Source organism: Poecilia reticulata, linkage group LG23 (genome assembly GCF_000633615.1).
Source record: "Poecilia reticulata strain Guanapo linkage group LG23, Guppy_female_1.0+MT, whole genome shotgun sequence".
Lineage (NCBI taxonomy): Eukaryota > Metazoa > Chordata > Actinopteri > Cyprinodontiformes > Poeciliidae > Poecilia > Poecilia reticulata.
In genome coordinates this window covers 5,662,206-5,678,326 of record NC_024353.1, presented here as the reverse complement: position 1 = coordinate 5,678,326, position 16,121 = coordinate 5,662,206, and the positions used below count along the sequence as shown (strand labels likewise).

The window sequence follows — 16,121 nt, the reverse complement described above, 5'->3', positions numbered from 1 at the left end:
GTGTGTGTGTGTGTGTGTGTGTGTGTGTGTGTGTGTGTGTGTGTGTGTGTGTGTGTGTGCGCGTGTGCATTTGAGGGCTTTAAATGAACCAAGGAACTTTGAAACAGTCTGTCCTTGACCCGTCCACCTTACTGCTATAAACAGGTTCCTTATTACATCCACGAGGGGGGGGAGGGGGGAGGGAAACATTTAGCCTTTGGGTGTGCGATGCATTATTGGTAGGCGAGGAGCAGAGGTGCTGGAAACGTGTTCAGCCTAAGCAGATGCAGTTTGTGGGATGTGTGACAGTGAGCTCAAGCGCTGTGGTTAATGCATTGATCTAATCTTTCTGCTGAAAGCGGCCCCCCCCACACTCGAGCCATGCATGCATGCATGCATGCACAGCCATGCCCCTTCATGCAAACGCGTGATAGAGGATGGTCAGTCTTCCTGGTTTAAAAAAAAAAAAAAAAGCAGTTTATTCTCATATTCTCAAGAGACATTTTGCTGGATTAAGCACAGTATTTTTTTTATCTACTAGGTGATTTTTCTGTGCTTTTTCCCTTCTGTTCACATCCACTGTAGTGGATAGAATGAAAGTTGTTTACTGGCCTCCACTTCTGAACTAAATACCAGAATCTAGGTCAGTATTTCTGTTGCCGAGGAGTAAGTTAAATATAACCTGATCCACAGAAGTTAGCCACGTTTCATTAATATTTAAGCAAGATTACATTTTCTCCTGAGTGTAACCACTCTTGAGTATCACAGCAAATTTTTGCTTGTTCTTTTTTTTTTTTTTTTTCCAGTTTTATTTCTCTGAATGGATTGTGCAGGGTAGCTCAGGTCTATCCACATGCCTTTAATTATTTTTAATACCACCAATAACTGCACAATTTTAGACAAAACCCTCAGGATGGACCCAGTGAGATGCTTTGGATTGTTCTGAGGTGAGTTTGAGTCATTTTCCTGTTGTAGGTGATGTATGTGGATTTTTTTTTTTTTTTTTAAATCAGTAAGTTTATCAAATTTAAGAGAAACATTTTAGAAAGTATCCAGTCTTGTTCACTTACAAAATTATATACAATTTAGAAAATTATATGCAAAGTTGTTTTGTTTTTGTTTTTTTGCAAAGTTTTAGAGCTGAAATGTTTCCAAGTCAGCAAGTTTCTTTTTTTAGCAACTTTTTTTTTTGCAGAGGGACAAATCAAGAAATTTCAGCACAAGCGCCTTAAATACGTGCTTGTTTTGCAGTTTTTCAGTATTCTGGTGTCAAATGTGAGATTTAGAAAGCTGCAAAGAAATAGGCGCCCACAAACCTCAACTGAAACAGCGTCAAGAAGAGTGGGTTAAACATCCTCAACAGCTATGTGAGATCCTGAGGAGTTACAAATAATTAAACTCACTGCTGCATGATTTTACAACCTGGGTGTGATTAGATTTTTTTTTTTTTTTTTTTTTTACAGTTCTGTGTTTTAATTCTATTAAAAATATATTTCAGGGTGTTGGTTTTTAGTTAACGACGTGTATCTTGTTGTGCGTCCCATTCTAACACAAAAAGAGGGTGGACTTAATTTATACCATGTCTGCACCTCCATCTCACCCACAGGGGTAAAACAACTCACGAGCGCACACTCACGCGCGCGCGTCTCTCGGTTTTTCTTTTTTCTCTCTCTCTTTTTCTTTTTTTTACTTCCTCCCTCTCTTCCTCGCTCGCGGACAGTGAAAGCTCCGCTGACAGCTCGCGGTAAATCGCGCGCGGAGATTCAGAATATTGTAACGGAGCTTTTCGGGCGGAACGTCCTGGACCTTTTCACGCGCATTTAGAGGGGCTATCGAAACCCCGAAGGTAATATTTGGCTTAATTGTGCTATTTTAAGTCATTAAAGTGGGCAGAGAAGTGAGCATGAAAACATTTAGCCTAAACTTGAAATGTCAGTTGTCACAAGAGTGTAATTTGGACGTTTCCTGAGGGACATTCTCAGCACTGTACGGGTGTAGTTATACTCTAGTATAGCCCTGTAGCTGCCTCATATAGACGCTGTCAGTACTGAAGGATAGCAGAATAGTCATTTTAAAAAGAGACACCAATGGTTTGCTTTTTTTAAACAGCCGGACCACCAACTTGTGGTTTATGTCAGTAAAACAAACAACAACCTCCTGCAAGTCACAGGCATTTATTTTAGCACATGTCTGGTGCTGGGTTATAATTTTCCTGTTGGGCTGCCAGCCTGTAGAATGGTGTCTGTGTGTTTGTGTATGTATGCGTGTATGGATGTGTGTATGTATGTGTGTGTGTGTGTGTGTGTGTGTGTGTGTGTGTGTGTGCGTGTGTGTGTGTGTGTGTGTGTGTGTGTGTGTGTGTGTGTGTGTGTGTGTGTCGAAGGAGATCATGAGTGTTCATTTTCAGCAGTGCAGTTCTTTGTACAAGTACGTACTCCTTCCACTTGCTCACATTTCGTCATGTTACAGGATACAATATGGACAAAACAAAAGTTATTCACTTTGTTTTACTGATTAAGATCTGAAAAGTGCGCTGTTCATATGTGGTCAATCCCTTGCAAATCTGGAGACCATAGAAAGGCAAAAGTGTAAAATATTTTTGCAGCAACAGATTGTCTTCTAGGAGTACTTGATTTTTCTAGAAATTCGGATTAACTTTCCTGCCGATAGTGCATGTTGCTGCCGAATCCATTTTTCTCCTAATTGAAATGTTGTGTTCAGGATAATGTGCAGTGGTTTTCCACCACTGGTAGCATTAATCAGTGAAGCCAGCAAATTGAGGTTTGGTCTCATTCTGTCCCCTACATGGCTCTTAGCAAGCAACAACCGCGACTTCTTGTGTCTTTCTTTCTGCTACCCTTCCATAAAGGCCAGATTTGTGGAGTGCACAAACGATACTTTTCAGATTTTTATTTGTGTGGAGCTTTGAAAAACACGCACTTAACTTTATTATTATTTTAACCACAAAACAGATCTGCATGAGCAACCTCCTCAGATAGCTTTTGCACGGACCAAAGTGCTGGCATCAGGTCAGGACTGGAGAAAACACACAACAGTTTTCATATAAACAGACTCTAATCACCCTCAATCTTGACCTCAGCTTCACCAGACAGGTTACACCCACAACACCCTTCTCTTATAAAGCCCTGAGGTCTGTACTGAAACTTTGCTTGCTTGCATGCTTTGCAGCCAAACATCTAAAGCCACATCTGAAGCAGTAAAGCGGTTCACACGTCGTCACGCAGACTTTGGGGGCCTGAGAAAAAGGGAGCCAGACTTGCATGGTAAAAGGGCAAAAAAGCCTGAGCTTCACCTGCCTAGAAATGTATGTGCCACTCTGTCTGTGTGACTGCGCGCGAATGAACAGGGGGCATCTGAGTTTGTGGCAGGATCAAATGTCCGTCTCAACCACTTTACTGTAATTTGATTAGAATCCGGCGTGCTGTTAGCCAGTCGTGTCCCTGTGAGGGAGATCTGCACTGGAGAACCTCGCAACCTGCCATGTGCATACTTTCTGCAGATTAGAATGAACTACAAATGTATGTATATTTTTACACCTGTGTCCTTTTTTGTGATTTCCTTAAACCTGATTGCTTTCTTTCAGATGCTGGGTCGCTGGCTGCAGTTGCAGAGCGGTTGTTAGCCATCTGCCGGGGCTAACATGGAGCGAGAGGGCTCCTTTAGGAGGTGAGACCACAAACACACTCCTCATTAAACATTCCCATTCAGCTTCACCTCAGCTCTCGCTGTCCCTGTCCTCGTGGACACACAAAGACTCACAATAATGCACATTAATGCAACATGCATTCCTGGATGACCTCATTCGTGCTTTCACTCTTCTTCTTCTTCCTTTGTTTGGTGATTAGACTGCAGCCTTCCTGTGCAGAACAGGGGCCAAAAACTCAGATGTGTTTCACTTCCTGCTCACATCAGAGCTCTTTGCCTTTTGCAAATCCAGAAAAAGACACTTTCTTCCCTAGCTCAGATAACATGTCTAGACAGCGAGAGCGACTCTATGCTTATTTTTGGTCTTGGCATCTATTTATTCTCAAAACTGAAGTGTGCAAAGTCATGGTAGCTGTACGCATGACTTTGAAACATCTTTTTTGAGAAGCTTTGGATAGTTTACCGAGTCTAGACTGTGTCCAAACATGCACACGGCTCCTGTTTCCCACAGTGACCTATTTATGTGGACCAAGATCCAGGTTGTTAGACGGACCAGCAGCACACCTTCTCTCCTTTTCCTCCACATGCTTATTCATTGTCTTGCATTTTATATAGCTTTGTGTAACTTCACCATTTAGTGCCGTTTGTGTCACAAATGTCTCTAGGTGTGTAGCAAGGTACAAAAAAAAAAAAGAAGCTTGCAAGTGTTTTTATTTAAATATTTCTAAACAGCTGAATTCATCTTTCCTGTAGTTGAGAAAAATTGCTTTAAACGTATTTCAAGTAGTTGAGTGGCAGTGCACAGCAACAGGTGGGGCAGGGGTTTTGCTGCATTAACTCTTCTGCATATGGCCATAAAAAATATTGGTCAGTTTCTCATTAAAAGAACTGTAATCTGTTGGAACCCCATAGTGGAAAACATCGGTGGATTTAATCTGTACCCTTTAAAAATGTTGGTGCATCCTTTAAAATGCAAACCGACCCACAGCCTCTATCATCAAAACTGACTTGAGTGAAGCAGCTTGAGTCCAGCTTCTTTCTTCTCTGAGCTCTGCACACAGTTGGACAGAGAGGTAGATGGAGTGAAACGCGTCACCTTTAAACTCTTCCCTCCCCTCCTTTGGCAGCCCTGGAACCTCAAAGGGTTGCTTTGTTCGCCCGGCACAAAAGCTCTCATGGTCACATGGCCACCGAGCTGACACAGCCTGGCAAAGGGACAGAGACCCGGAGAGGTAGAGCGGGTCGGGACGAGTGGAGCTGGGAAGTTTTAAAAACTGGAAACGGAGAGTCAGAGGCGCTTCTTCCATCCAGATTAGTGTGACTCACACACATCCAGTCATGGAGTGGGGATATCTGAGACTCTTTTATGTGCTTGAGTAAGTACATGTCATCATGTTTGTGTGAGCAGAAGACGAATTTGTGTTTCTGTTTTTTCTTTTCTTTCATTTTTATAGTTTCTACGTGATCCGAATCAAAGAAAATGTTTTTCCATCGCCATGCACTGGCTCACACTTTTCAAGCTCCACTTAAGATACTCGGCTTTCTTCTTTTTGCACACTCCGTGCTTTCTTCTGAACTTCTTGGATAATTTTTCAAAAGGTTTTGATCAATTTGTTTTATTCCTCTGCTTGTCCTTCAAAGCGATGTCCTTTGAGTTTTAAACAAGCTCATCAGCTTGTGTTACCAGTATCAACCATCCTTTAATAACTGCCAAGCCAAAAGTTTTTTAATCGGTTGAACCAACAGAACGTGTTTTTCAAACGAATTTTCTCAGCACTGTTTGATTTTTCACAGAAAAAGCTATTAGCCTTATTGCTGTTCTCAAACTGAGGGAACAGTTTGGAAGTAGTCGCTTATCATTATTTCACTCATACTGCTGGCACCTTAACAGGCACCCAGCATGATGCTACCACTTCTCCAAACACACAGCACTTTTCTCAACCAAATACATCAATCTCTGCTTTGTCACGGTTTATCCATGGTAACTGTGACAGCTTGCAATCTAATCCGTCTATAACTGTGGCTACTCGCGTCCATGAATTTGTCTGTTTTTTGTTTCCTTCCTGCGGGATCTCAAGGAGCCTCCACAACAAACTACGGCTGGGCACCGGCTCGTCCTCCAGCCTCACCGACCTCTCGCAAGTAAAAAGTTCATCAGGAGGTGGGGAGAAGGGAGGGACAGCTGGGGGGCTGTCAGAGGAGTGTGGGAGGAACAAAGAGACTCAGCAGAGGAGGGCCGGTGCCAACGCCACCTGGAACAGGTCAGCACATTAGATATTCATCATGTTTACTCTGTTACTTTGACATTTGTGAAGCTCTATTTGCATAAAGAGAGAGAGAGAAAATAGGCAAGGATAGGCAACTAAGCAATATGCATGTATATTGTTTTTGTTATTATTTGGAACATGATTTTGTTCTCCAACATATACTGAGAGTTGTTGGACCTCAACCTCTAACCTTAAAGGTTCATGATGCTGGAAACTTTTCAGTCAGGTGTGATTTTCTCAGCAACAGTTTGGTGATACTTGAACGGCCTTCAAGTATCTTGTGGAACTTGGTCTAAATAATTTTTTTTTATTTGCCGTTTGTCTTCAGCATCCACAACGCGGTGATCTCGGTTTTCCAGAAGAAGGACCTGGGAGAAAATGAGCTCTACACCCTGAATGAAGGCGTCAGGTACAGCCCCCTGTCGCACGCACGCTGCACTTCTTTAACTGTGGCCGATTTTTATTTAACATACATTTACTGAATTACATTGCTGTTGCCCTCAGTTCTTTATTCAGACATTTGCAAATGCATGATAACAGTAATTGCTCCCACTGAAAAGGAAACACCTTATGATTATTTGATCAGATGGGAACAGACAGGTTAAGGTTACACAGGGGTCACTGCTGTTTACTTTCAGTGTAGCTGAGGGCTGCTTGCATAGTTTTGCCCAAACTATGTGGTGTAAATATTAAAGCACACAAACAGGTTTTCTCTCACAGCATTTACATACAAGTACACACAATAGTCAGAGCAACGTCTGTTCTTCTTGGAAACAGTTTTTTATGAAATTGAAACTTAATTGTAACATGTTTATAGCAATTTAGTTTTAACATTTGATCTCTATTCATGCTGCCTTTTAATTCCAATAAAAGAAGGGGCTTCACAGCAGTGCAGTTGGTAGCATCACAAGAAGGTCCTGATCCCACAGATCCCAGCTTGTGGTTTTTCTGAATGGAGTTTGCGTGTTCTCCCTGGTGACATGTGGGTTTTCTCTGGAATCCTCCCACAGTCCAAAAGGCGTGGCTCGGTGTTGATGGATGGCTGGATGTTTAAAAATGAGAAGGTTGAAATATAAGTTTCCAGTGTATTTTTCTACTTTGTTACATAACTCAATAACCACTTTAAAAAAAATAAGTATCTACAGTTCTATTAACAAATTAAAACCTTCCTGATTGGCAATAATATTGTTGGTGCCATCAGAAAATCTGATCAGTCAGAAGATATGTGCGCACTTTTCAGATTTTGATTTATAAAAATATTTGTAAACCCTAGATATTTGTCTTTTTATTTAAGCAAACATGCATCAAACTAGTGGTTTTAAGATGAGAAAATACAAAGACGTCCATGGGTTATGAATGCTTTTGTAAGGCTTTAAAACATGGCCGTAACTATGCCATGTGACAGTTTCAATAAAGATTTTATAGTCGCCAGATATGCAGTGTTTGAACAGCGATTTCACATGTGAGCAGTTTAGCAACCATATTTATCTCTATGAGCCCATGTTCTCCATTTGTCGGGGCTGAACCAGCTTTTTGGGACATTGGCTTAGCTCCTGTCCACAAGGTGGACATCTCTCTGAATTTCCTGAGACTGTTGCTGTTTGAACACAGCAGTTTGCTTTTCCATCTGGTTTGTTTTTAAAATAAGAACCAGCCAGTGATGCGTGTGTGTCTCTTCATGCTTCATAAGCCCTTGTGTATCTGCGTTTTATAGGCAGCTGCTGAAGACCGAGCTGGGCTCCTTCTTCACAGAGTACCTGCAGAATCAGCTCCTCACCAAAGGCATGGTCATACTGAGGGACAAGATTCGCTTCTATGAAGGTGCGCACCACTTCTAGTTGAACATAATGATGTATCGAGCAAAAATAACAGCACTTTCAGCATGCCGGTATTTATTTTTTTTAACATTGTAACTGTAAATTGCTGATAAAGTGTATTGAAATGAACTCCCACAGGTGTAGACCAAATATTTTATCTTCTGAAAACTTCAAGCACTTGCATTGCAGTTAGTAGAGTTCAGTGACTGGCATCATGGAACGGATAGATGTCAGATCTTCACTTCCACCTTTTGACTGGCGAGTTATGACATTTACAGATGGTGAGGTTGAATAAAGAAAACCCACACAGAAAGGAACTTTTAGAATTTGACACATTTTTAGGCTCACTTTCAAACCTTTAAAGCAAAGGTTTATTGTTTTCTTTTAATTAATAAAGCTGTCGAGATTTTGATCATTTGCATAACTTCTGGAGAAGTACAGTACAAATACCTATAAAACAGAAAGTCTCCGCCTGAAAGCTCTTTGGAAGTGTTGTCTAAGACATCTGTGTCATCTTGCTTTGATTAACAACATTCACCGTAGCCCTGATTCATTTCAGGGAAACTCCAAGATCAGTGTTTTATCTTGTTTGGTCTCCGATAAGGACTGGCAGAGAAAAATAATTATTGACTACAGTGCCAGATGCTGAGTTTACCTCATGAGTTAACCATTAGTTTGAACTGGGAGTGTGTGGCTTTATCTCTTCTTGGCGAATTTAAATGAAGGACATTTCCCGACACAAACACAGAGTTACTTCAAAGACTTTGAAAAGACAGGAGCAACATAAACCAAAAGGCCCTTGTTGCTTCTGTTTCTGGATAATATACAGCGTAAATTTGAAGCAGTTTTAAACCATCATAAATCTCACACTCAGAAGAGACCGGCTGTGACTTTCAGCACTATTGGCACAGAAACATAGGCAGGAAGTGATCCTTTTACGTCAGTACCACATCTAGATGGTGAGAAATTTAGGATAAGTCAAACCACAGAAACCTACAGACCTATTGTTCTGACTAGACCAAAAGTGCCCAAAAGTAAAATTATGTACGTAGGAGTGGGAGGTACAGTGTCTTCCAAATATGTTCATATCCTTTGAGTTTCTCTGCACTTAGTCATTTTGAAACCACAACATTCTGTGTATTTTGGGGGGGATTTTATGTGATAGAGCAGCACAATGTAGCACACAATCTCAAAGTAGATAATGTAGTGTGCATACAGGGAGAAGAAAGCAGAAAATAATAAAAACTTAGCATGCAAAAATAATTTTACTTACTTACTGTGATGCCTAACTCACATTGTTGCACGTTTATCACCTTGGTTCCGTTCAAGGTCAGAAGCTGTTGGACTCCTTGGCTGACACGTGGGATTTCTTCTTCTGTGATGTTCTGTCCATGCTGCTGGCCATCTTCTACCCTGTGCAGGTATGCAAATTCTCACACATGCACCTGCCCCCTTCTAATGGCAGCCTTACTGTTGTAACAGTTTTTTTTTTTTGTTGTTGCTTGTTTGAATAGGGAAAGGAGCCTTCAGTGCGTCAACTTGCTCTCCTCCACTTCAGGAACATCATCACCCTCAACCTGAAACTGGATGAGGCATTGTCTCGACCTCGAGCCAGAGTTCCCCCCTCCATCATTCAAATGCTGATGATACTACAGGTATCTTCTTCCCTTGTCTCTTCCACCCCTGGGAAGCCTTAATTTAAAATAAGTTTCAGCTGTGCAAGAAGGAGAGGCGGACTAAATAATATTTTTGAGAAGAAGAGCAGTGGTTAGAGGATGAAGGAGAGTTTTTTGTTTTTTTTTTCAAAGAGATCTCAGAGGAAGTAATCTCAGTGTGAACACGGAGTGGAGTTGTCTTCCCATGACCATTTAGTCCCCTCTGCACCCTCCCTGCAGGGAATTATTCATGTTTACACTAAAGCAATGACAACCACACAGAACCAGAACAGCTGTCAGCTTAAGCCTTAGCTTTTCTGACCTTTGCCTCATATGTATAATATAGGAAAAACATTAAATGAGCTTTGCCTCAAAAGCAGATGAAGCTGCATAATTAAATAATATGTGCCTTAAACGTTTTGGAAGCATTTCTATGGTTAAATGTTACAATTTAAGCCAATTTTATGATCCTTTTATGGTGTCACAAGTGGCTTACTCTATATTGTATTTGATCTGAACTTGTACTCATATTTTTAAAGTGCTTTAAAAATATGAGTAGAAGTTCCTCAAACTATTAACTGAATTTAATCTATCTAGTCCTTAGAGCAGTGAGGTTGGTGTTCATTGTTGTACAATAAGAGACTCTGGAACTACAAGAATTTAAAGGCCTGTCTCAGATGATCTCCCATTGCTGAGGACTGATGAGACAAAAGTGTATCTTTGTGGAAGGAGTGTGTCCTGTCACATCTGCTATTAAAGTAGCTCCGCATTTCAGGAAAAGAACGTTGTGCCTAGTTAAGCAGGGTGGTAGTACTCTGGAGGTCTTTTTTTTTACTTAATGAGCCTTTATTCTAAAAACTGAACTATTTGGCCATTCTGTTTTAAGCCTTGAGGGGAACCGCCACCCCCTTTGACTGAACTGCTCATTGTCATGCAATGACTTGTGTTGCATGTTAAAAGATTTGTAACACTGCTACACAGAAGATGGCAGAAAGCTGTTGTTTCTCAGAATAAGGCTAGAAAAGACTGAAGGAAAAGTGAGCTTTAGTGTAAATTGCATAGGAGAATTTTCAGTCCTGCTGAAATATCAGGAAGACTTTAAAAGAAATGCATTTCTTCAACAAAATTGTAAAGAGGGCCTTTATTTTTCATGAGGTAAAATGCAACTGGAAATTAGATTTTAGCTTAAAGCTAATGCTAACTATGTGGTTAGTTTCCTGTTAAAATTGTTAAATTTATAGGTTGGTTGCTTCTAGTTAGCTGATTTTAGTTTTCTTCTGGTTGTTTGTAGCATAACACAGTCTGGTTTGATGGTGTTTCTTCAGCAGAAGTGGAGTTTACTGTATCTAGTGACTGTTCTCTGATAAGTCAATTCATTAGTCTCCAGTTGTTCTGGGGACTTTAAAGACATTTGTTATGGCTTCCTTCCTCTGCCATGAACTTTAAAAATGTTTTCTCAAGTATAAATAGATTTGACTTGATGTTTTCTGAAGTGACTATACAAACCCATCTGCTACTTTGTGAAAATTGTAAGAAAATTGTCACTTTTTTTCCCTTTCATTTTGTCAGCTTCGAGTATTGCAGAGTTAAGTTTCACCATTGTGAAATAGTAGTAAGTGTTAAAGTTAAACAAAAAGGTCAGTCCCTGAGGAGGTAATAAATAATTTTCCCCCCGGTTGCGTGAATAATTTAGTTTTTTAAGTTACCGTTTTGTGTTCAACATTGCAATTCCTGCCAAGTTCTTCTTTGAGGATCGTTTAGCTGTGGTGGGTTCAACTAATTGGCAACTGAACATGTTTGAGTTTTAAATGTTTCCTGTGCTTGTGCTCTCTGTTCATGTATGAGTGTCTGTGTCTCTTTGTGTTTAGGTTAACGTGTAGTGACTCACTGACCCAAATCTGCTTCTTCTACATTCAGATAGAGAGGTCACAGGCATCCAGACAGAACGGTAGACTCGCATAGAAAGTCGTGTATATTTTTGCTTAATCCGTTTTTGTTTTACTCTAAAACCAAGGGATGAAAGAAAGGAAGGAAGGAAAGGGAGCAAAAAGTTTAGGTTTAATTGTGGATTTAAGATGTCTATGCTTCTCCTTGTTCACATCTGATGGTAATTTTCTTTTTATTCTTTAAGACCACATGACGCCAGTTCACTGACGTGTGCTCTACTCATGTGGTTTTGATCTTTGTGGTTTTCAAGCAGCAGCTCAGTGATTCAGAGTATAGAAATTTGATTGATTTTCTCAGGAAGTTCAGTTCTGCAGCAGCAGCCTGGTTTAAATGCGAGACTTTTTGTCCCATTCCTTCAATGGTTTTTGTGATTATTATTGAAATCAGCAACAGAATCAACTTTATATTATTGCTTAACTTAGAAGCCAGGCTTCTAAGTCCCACAAAATAAATTTGTTTGCTTGTTTTATTCTTTCATTGAGCCAAACATCCCAGAGGTTGCAATGTTTCCAGTTAAATCGTAGTGTCTACTTTTCTCCATAAGAGGGCACTATGCTAATTGAAGTACATTTATTATGACTAAATATAAAACTATTAATCATATCATCTCTGGTACATTCATCTTTATCTTTGGTGTTGAAGTTATCTGTTGCTCTTTTTTTTTTTTTAATAAAATGTCTCTGTGATTATGATTGCTGCTGATGTTTTTGTTTTTTTTAACTTGATTGACATTGACTTAAACAAACACTTCAGTAATGATTTATTTATTTATTTTTGCAGGTTTTATTATAATGATACTAGTCAACTTTGTTTAGAAAGAGACAATGTACAGCTCAAACATAAATGACATGTTTTAAATTAAGACCCAAAAGACACTTCCGCTACTTTTTTTTCTTTTAAGAAGATTGTGTGACACCCCAGGAAGTCACATTTCTGTCTTTATTCTTTTACCTCAAAATGTTTTATTGCTTTGTACATTTTCTGACTTGGCTTTGTGTGTCTTTGACACAGGGAGTCCACGAATCCAGAGGTGTAACAGACGACTACCTTCGTCTGGAGTCTCTCATCCAGAAGGTAGTCTCTCCGTATCTGGGGACTCACGGTTTATACTCCAGAGATGAATCCTCCAATTTGCACTGCTCATCCTGCTTGTTAGGTATTTTTGTGTTTTTCTGCTCTTTTCCACAGCGCTTTATATACTGTATTACAAAATGTCTTCATTTCCCTCACTCACTGTAGAGAAGAAGTTGCAGTACTCAAGGGCTCCCAAAACGCACGGCTCTCCAACTCTGAAGAATCCAGTGGTCCGCTCTCAGAGCTACAACGTTCCCATGCTGACTCCTGTTGTCGAGTATGACATAGACTCGTCCTCAGGTGGAAGTACGGGCATCAGACGGCACTCCGTCTGTGAGATGTCATCTTGCGTGGAGGAGAGCAGCTCAATGAATAAATGCGCTGCCAGGATGTCTGATGACACCAGCATTTCAAACTCCTTCACAGCCTCAACCACCTCTGCTGCACTGACAGGTAAACCAAACAGAAGCTGCCTATTTTTTCTTTATTGTGCTTCCCAGAAGCAGTCACACCTCTTAAACAAAGTCCAATGTGCTTCATTGGGATGTTATATACCAACACAAAGAACTTCTGTATTGCAAAGGGAAAACTGCATGTTTTCTGTTCTTTCTCTTCTTTCTTTACGAACAAGAAATCTGAAATGTGTGGTGTTCCGTCTGAATACTTTGTAGAAACTCCTGTTGCTGCAATTACAGCTGTAAGTGTTTTGGAGTAGCTTTGGAGATGTAGAGATAACGAAACTTGGTATTTTACAATTCTCTGGATGTTTGTTCCAGATTAAAGGAGAATAAAAACTGAATGCTGCTTCACCATGTTTGGTTTTGAGTGAGAAGACTAGAACCAGACGACCTGAGAGTCTAAGGTTGATACAACGGCAACAGATCTGTAATACATTTTCGTGCAAGCAACATTCAAAAATATATTAAAGTCTGTTAAAATGTAGACTACAGGGAGCCAGTGGAAGGACTTTAAAACTGGGGTAATGTGCTCTATTTTCCCATGTTTAGTGAGAATGCAAGCAGCTGTCTGAGTGACTTTTTAAGCAGACTGCTGCAGTAATCAGTTTGACTAAAGATAAACACATGGATGAGTTTCCCCAAGATCTTGTTGGGACATTAGTGCTTTAATCTTGGAAATGTTCTTCAGGTGATAGCCTTTTAATTTGTTTTTTTATGTGTGTCTGATGGTTCAAGTCTGAGTCCATTACTACATCCAGATTTCGGGCCTGATAACTAGTTTCTAGCTGTTTTATGACCTGCCTCTGCTGGAAATTATACAGCAGATGTATGGCTGAACTGTGTTGCTTTGTCTATTTTTCATTAATGTTCTCTAATGTGCGTCTGGGTCCTTCACTCAGTCGCCATATTTGATTAATTTATTCTCACTTTTGCTTTTGAGTGAATAGTTTAGATTTTTTTTCAGGAGTATCAGAGTAAAGGGAGCTGAATGAAAATGCTTGCCAAGCTGTGAAAGTAGTTACAAATCCTGTACCATTTACCTTCCATTATTACGCTACTGTGTGTTTTACTATCATATTTTTGGAAAGGCTTCAAAATATATGAAAACCTTAATGATGAAGCACCTGTCATTAAGGTTTCTCTTTCAGCAGAAACAACAAAAAAGCATCTGCTTATAACATAATCTCTCTAACTGTTTGTTCAGACACTTTAACGTCCAGTCAAGACCTCCAGCTCCGAGACGACGACAGCCCCTCAATGCTCCACCCTCTCAAACCACAGCAGCCCTCCCCCAGCATCCTCCCTGATCCGTCTCCAGCTGAGGACGCTCATTGTACTGACTCGCTGGAGTTTGACTCTCCATCGTCCTCCAAGGTTCTTGCACAAGACATGAGCTCCGGTCCCAGTCCGGCGTCCAGCATAGAGATGACTGCAGACCACAACACAGAGTCTCCGGACTCGGAGCAGGAGGCAGACGGGATCTTTCTGGACTTCTTGCACCTCTGCTCAGGGGACGCAACGCACAGCAGAGACAGTGACGGGCAGAGTGTCGCCTGATACACACACACAGGCGCACACAGTTCATTATTTAAAGCGTTAAACACTGCTGAGCCGTGAGAGATTTTCCTTGCACTATGTGATGCCCCCGGTAGTTTTCTGAAGACTCTACATTATAGAGATTCTTTCAAGCTGAAGTATTTTTCTATGTTGAATCACTAAATATGTCAGGCATTTTTGTCCCTAATATGATATTACCATGTTTTATTATATTTAAAATCTGGGTAAAACAAACAAGTGATTATAAAATTAAAACTTTATATTTATTTTTTAAGCAAAAACCTCAAACTATTTTGATAATTGTTTGTAATTCTGTGTTCTCAAATGTTCAACTCTTACATCACCACTGTGCCTTTTGCTGGATTAACGGTGTAAATCTGTTCAAAAACTACAGTCTTTTACATATGATCTGTGAAGAATTTTACTGTCTAATGGTTTTCTGTAACTGTCATGTTTCCATAATGTTAGCATCTCTATCAAAGTGTCAATTTAGTCCTCGGTAAAGTGAATATCACTGCAAATTTGTGAACCTGTGATATCAAATTTTCACAAGTTGGCTCTTATGTGAAGATAGTCACAGTCACTCCCACTTTTCGAGGAATAAGTCCAACTTTTGGGGGCGCGCATTTGATTTTTCTGACTGCAAAGTTAGAATTTTCACATTATGACCAAACATGGAACGCTCCATATGACTGTATAAAATCATTTATAGCACTGATAATCTAAATTTAACTATATTTAAGTTCATAAATCACTTTCCTGGGTTTTTAACAACATTTCATAAAACATTTTAATACAACTTATTATGCCTAAACCTGTTTGAAAGGAAGTGGAGTCCTTTAATCAGAAAGTATATGTACTTTATGATAAAAGTACATATACTTTTGTACTTTTACAAGTATATGTACATTGCTTGGTTTTAGAATAAATCACAGCATTAAAATTGTTTTAAACAACCTTCTTGATAATGGCTGTATCTCTATGCTTCCTATAATAAGTCTATAGACTTGGAGATTTCATTGGACTTTAAATTGTTTAAGTCTTATGTATCCGATTGATTCCACTTTGTGTTGGTTCACAGCTTATCACCCACTACTTCCAGAGTCAGTTGTAGTATCACACATGAATATTCACTTGGGTCCCCTCTGTAGCATTCTACATACATCATCAAACACATTATGCAATTTCATTTCTACGCAAATGACGCCTAGGTTGACACCTGAATAAAAACGAAAACGAAAGAAACTAATTGCAATGTTTTGAAAAGCCATGGAGCGATCTTTGACCCCAAGCTATCCTTCAATTTACACCTTCTTTGAGTTGCTGGAACAACTTACTTTCATCTGTGCAAAACTGCAAAAAAACAAAACATAGATAAATAAATCACATACATCCAATATGGAAACCATGGATCTAGTTCAATCTGAATTTTAAGTTGTTTGGTGACCAAACAAATGGTAAAATAGTTCTTGTTTTTTTTCTTATTGATGGACTTTCAATTGGTAAGAATCAATCAATCAATCAAATATTATTTGTATAACACATATCAGCAGCAAGACATTTCAAAGTGCTTTACATCATTAAACACAAAAACACAGATTCATGCAACAAGAAAGAGAATATGGATTAATAAATATAAAAGAAAACCCGCTGCATTAATTATGTACTGAAAGATTTATCCTTTTGAAAATAAAAGAAGAA

The 16,121-nt window shown here is 39.6% G+C and overlaps 1 protein-coding gene across 4 annotated transcripts; it reads left to right on the top strand.

The window, feature by feature from the left end:
• Nucleotides 1-40: 40 nt before the first annotated feature.
• On the top strand, nt 41-15,376 carry LOC103459277 (proline-rich protein 5-like). 4 transcript variants are annotated; one of them, XM_008400718.2, is made up of 10 exons: nt 41-1,825; nt 3,584-3,666; nt 5,724-5,906; nt 6,241-6,321; nt 7,627-7,733; nt 9,059-9,150; nt 9,244-9,384; nt 12,343-12,487; nt 12,571-12,858; nt 14,068-15,376. In XM_008400718.2, the coding sequence occupies exons 2-10, from the start codon at nt 3,641-3,643 to the stop codon at nt 14,418-14,420; spliced, it is 1,416 nt and encodes a 471-aa protein (XP_008398940.1). In that variant the 5' UTR covers nt 41-1,825; nt 3,584-3,640; the 3' UTR covers nt 14,421-15,376. The 4 variants fall into 4 exon arrangements, with proteins under 4 accessions (XP_008398940.1, XP_008398943.1, XP_008398941.1 ...); XM_008400721.2 differs by lacking the exon at nt 41-1,825 and adding an exon at nt 2,308-3,263; XM_008400719.2 differs by lacking the exon at nt 41-1,825 and adding an exon at nt 2,308-3,518.
• The last annotated feature ends 745 nt before the right edge of the window (nt 15,377-16,121 follow it).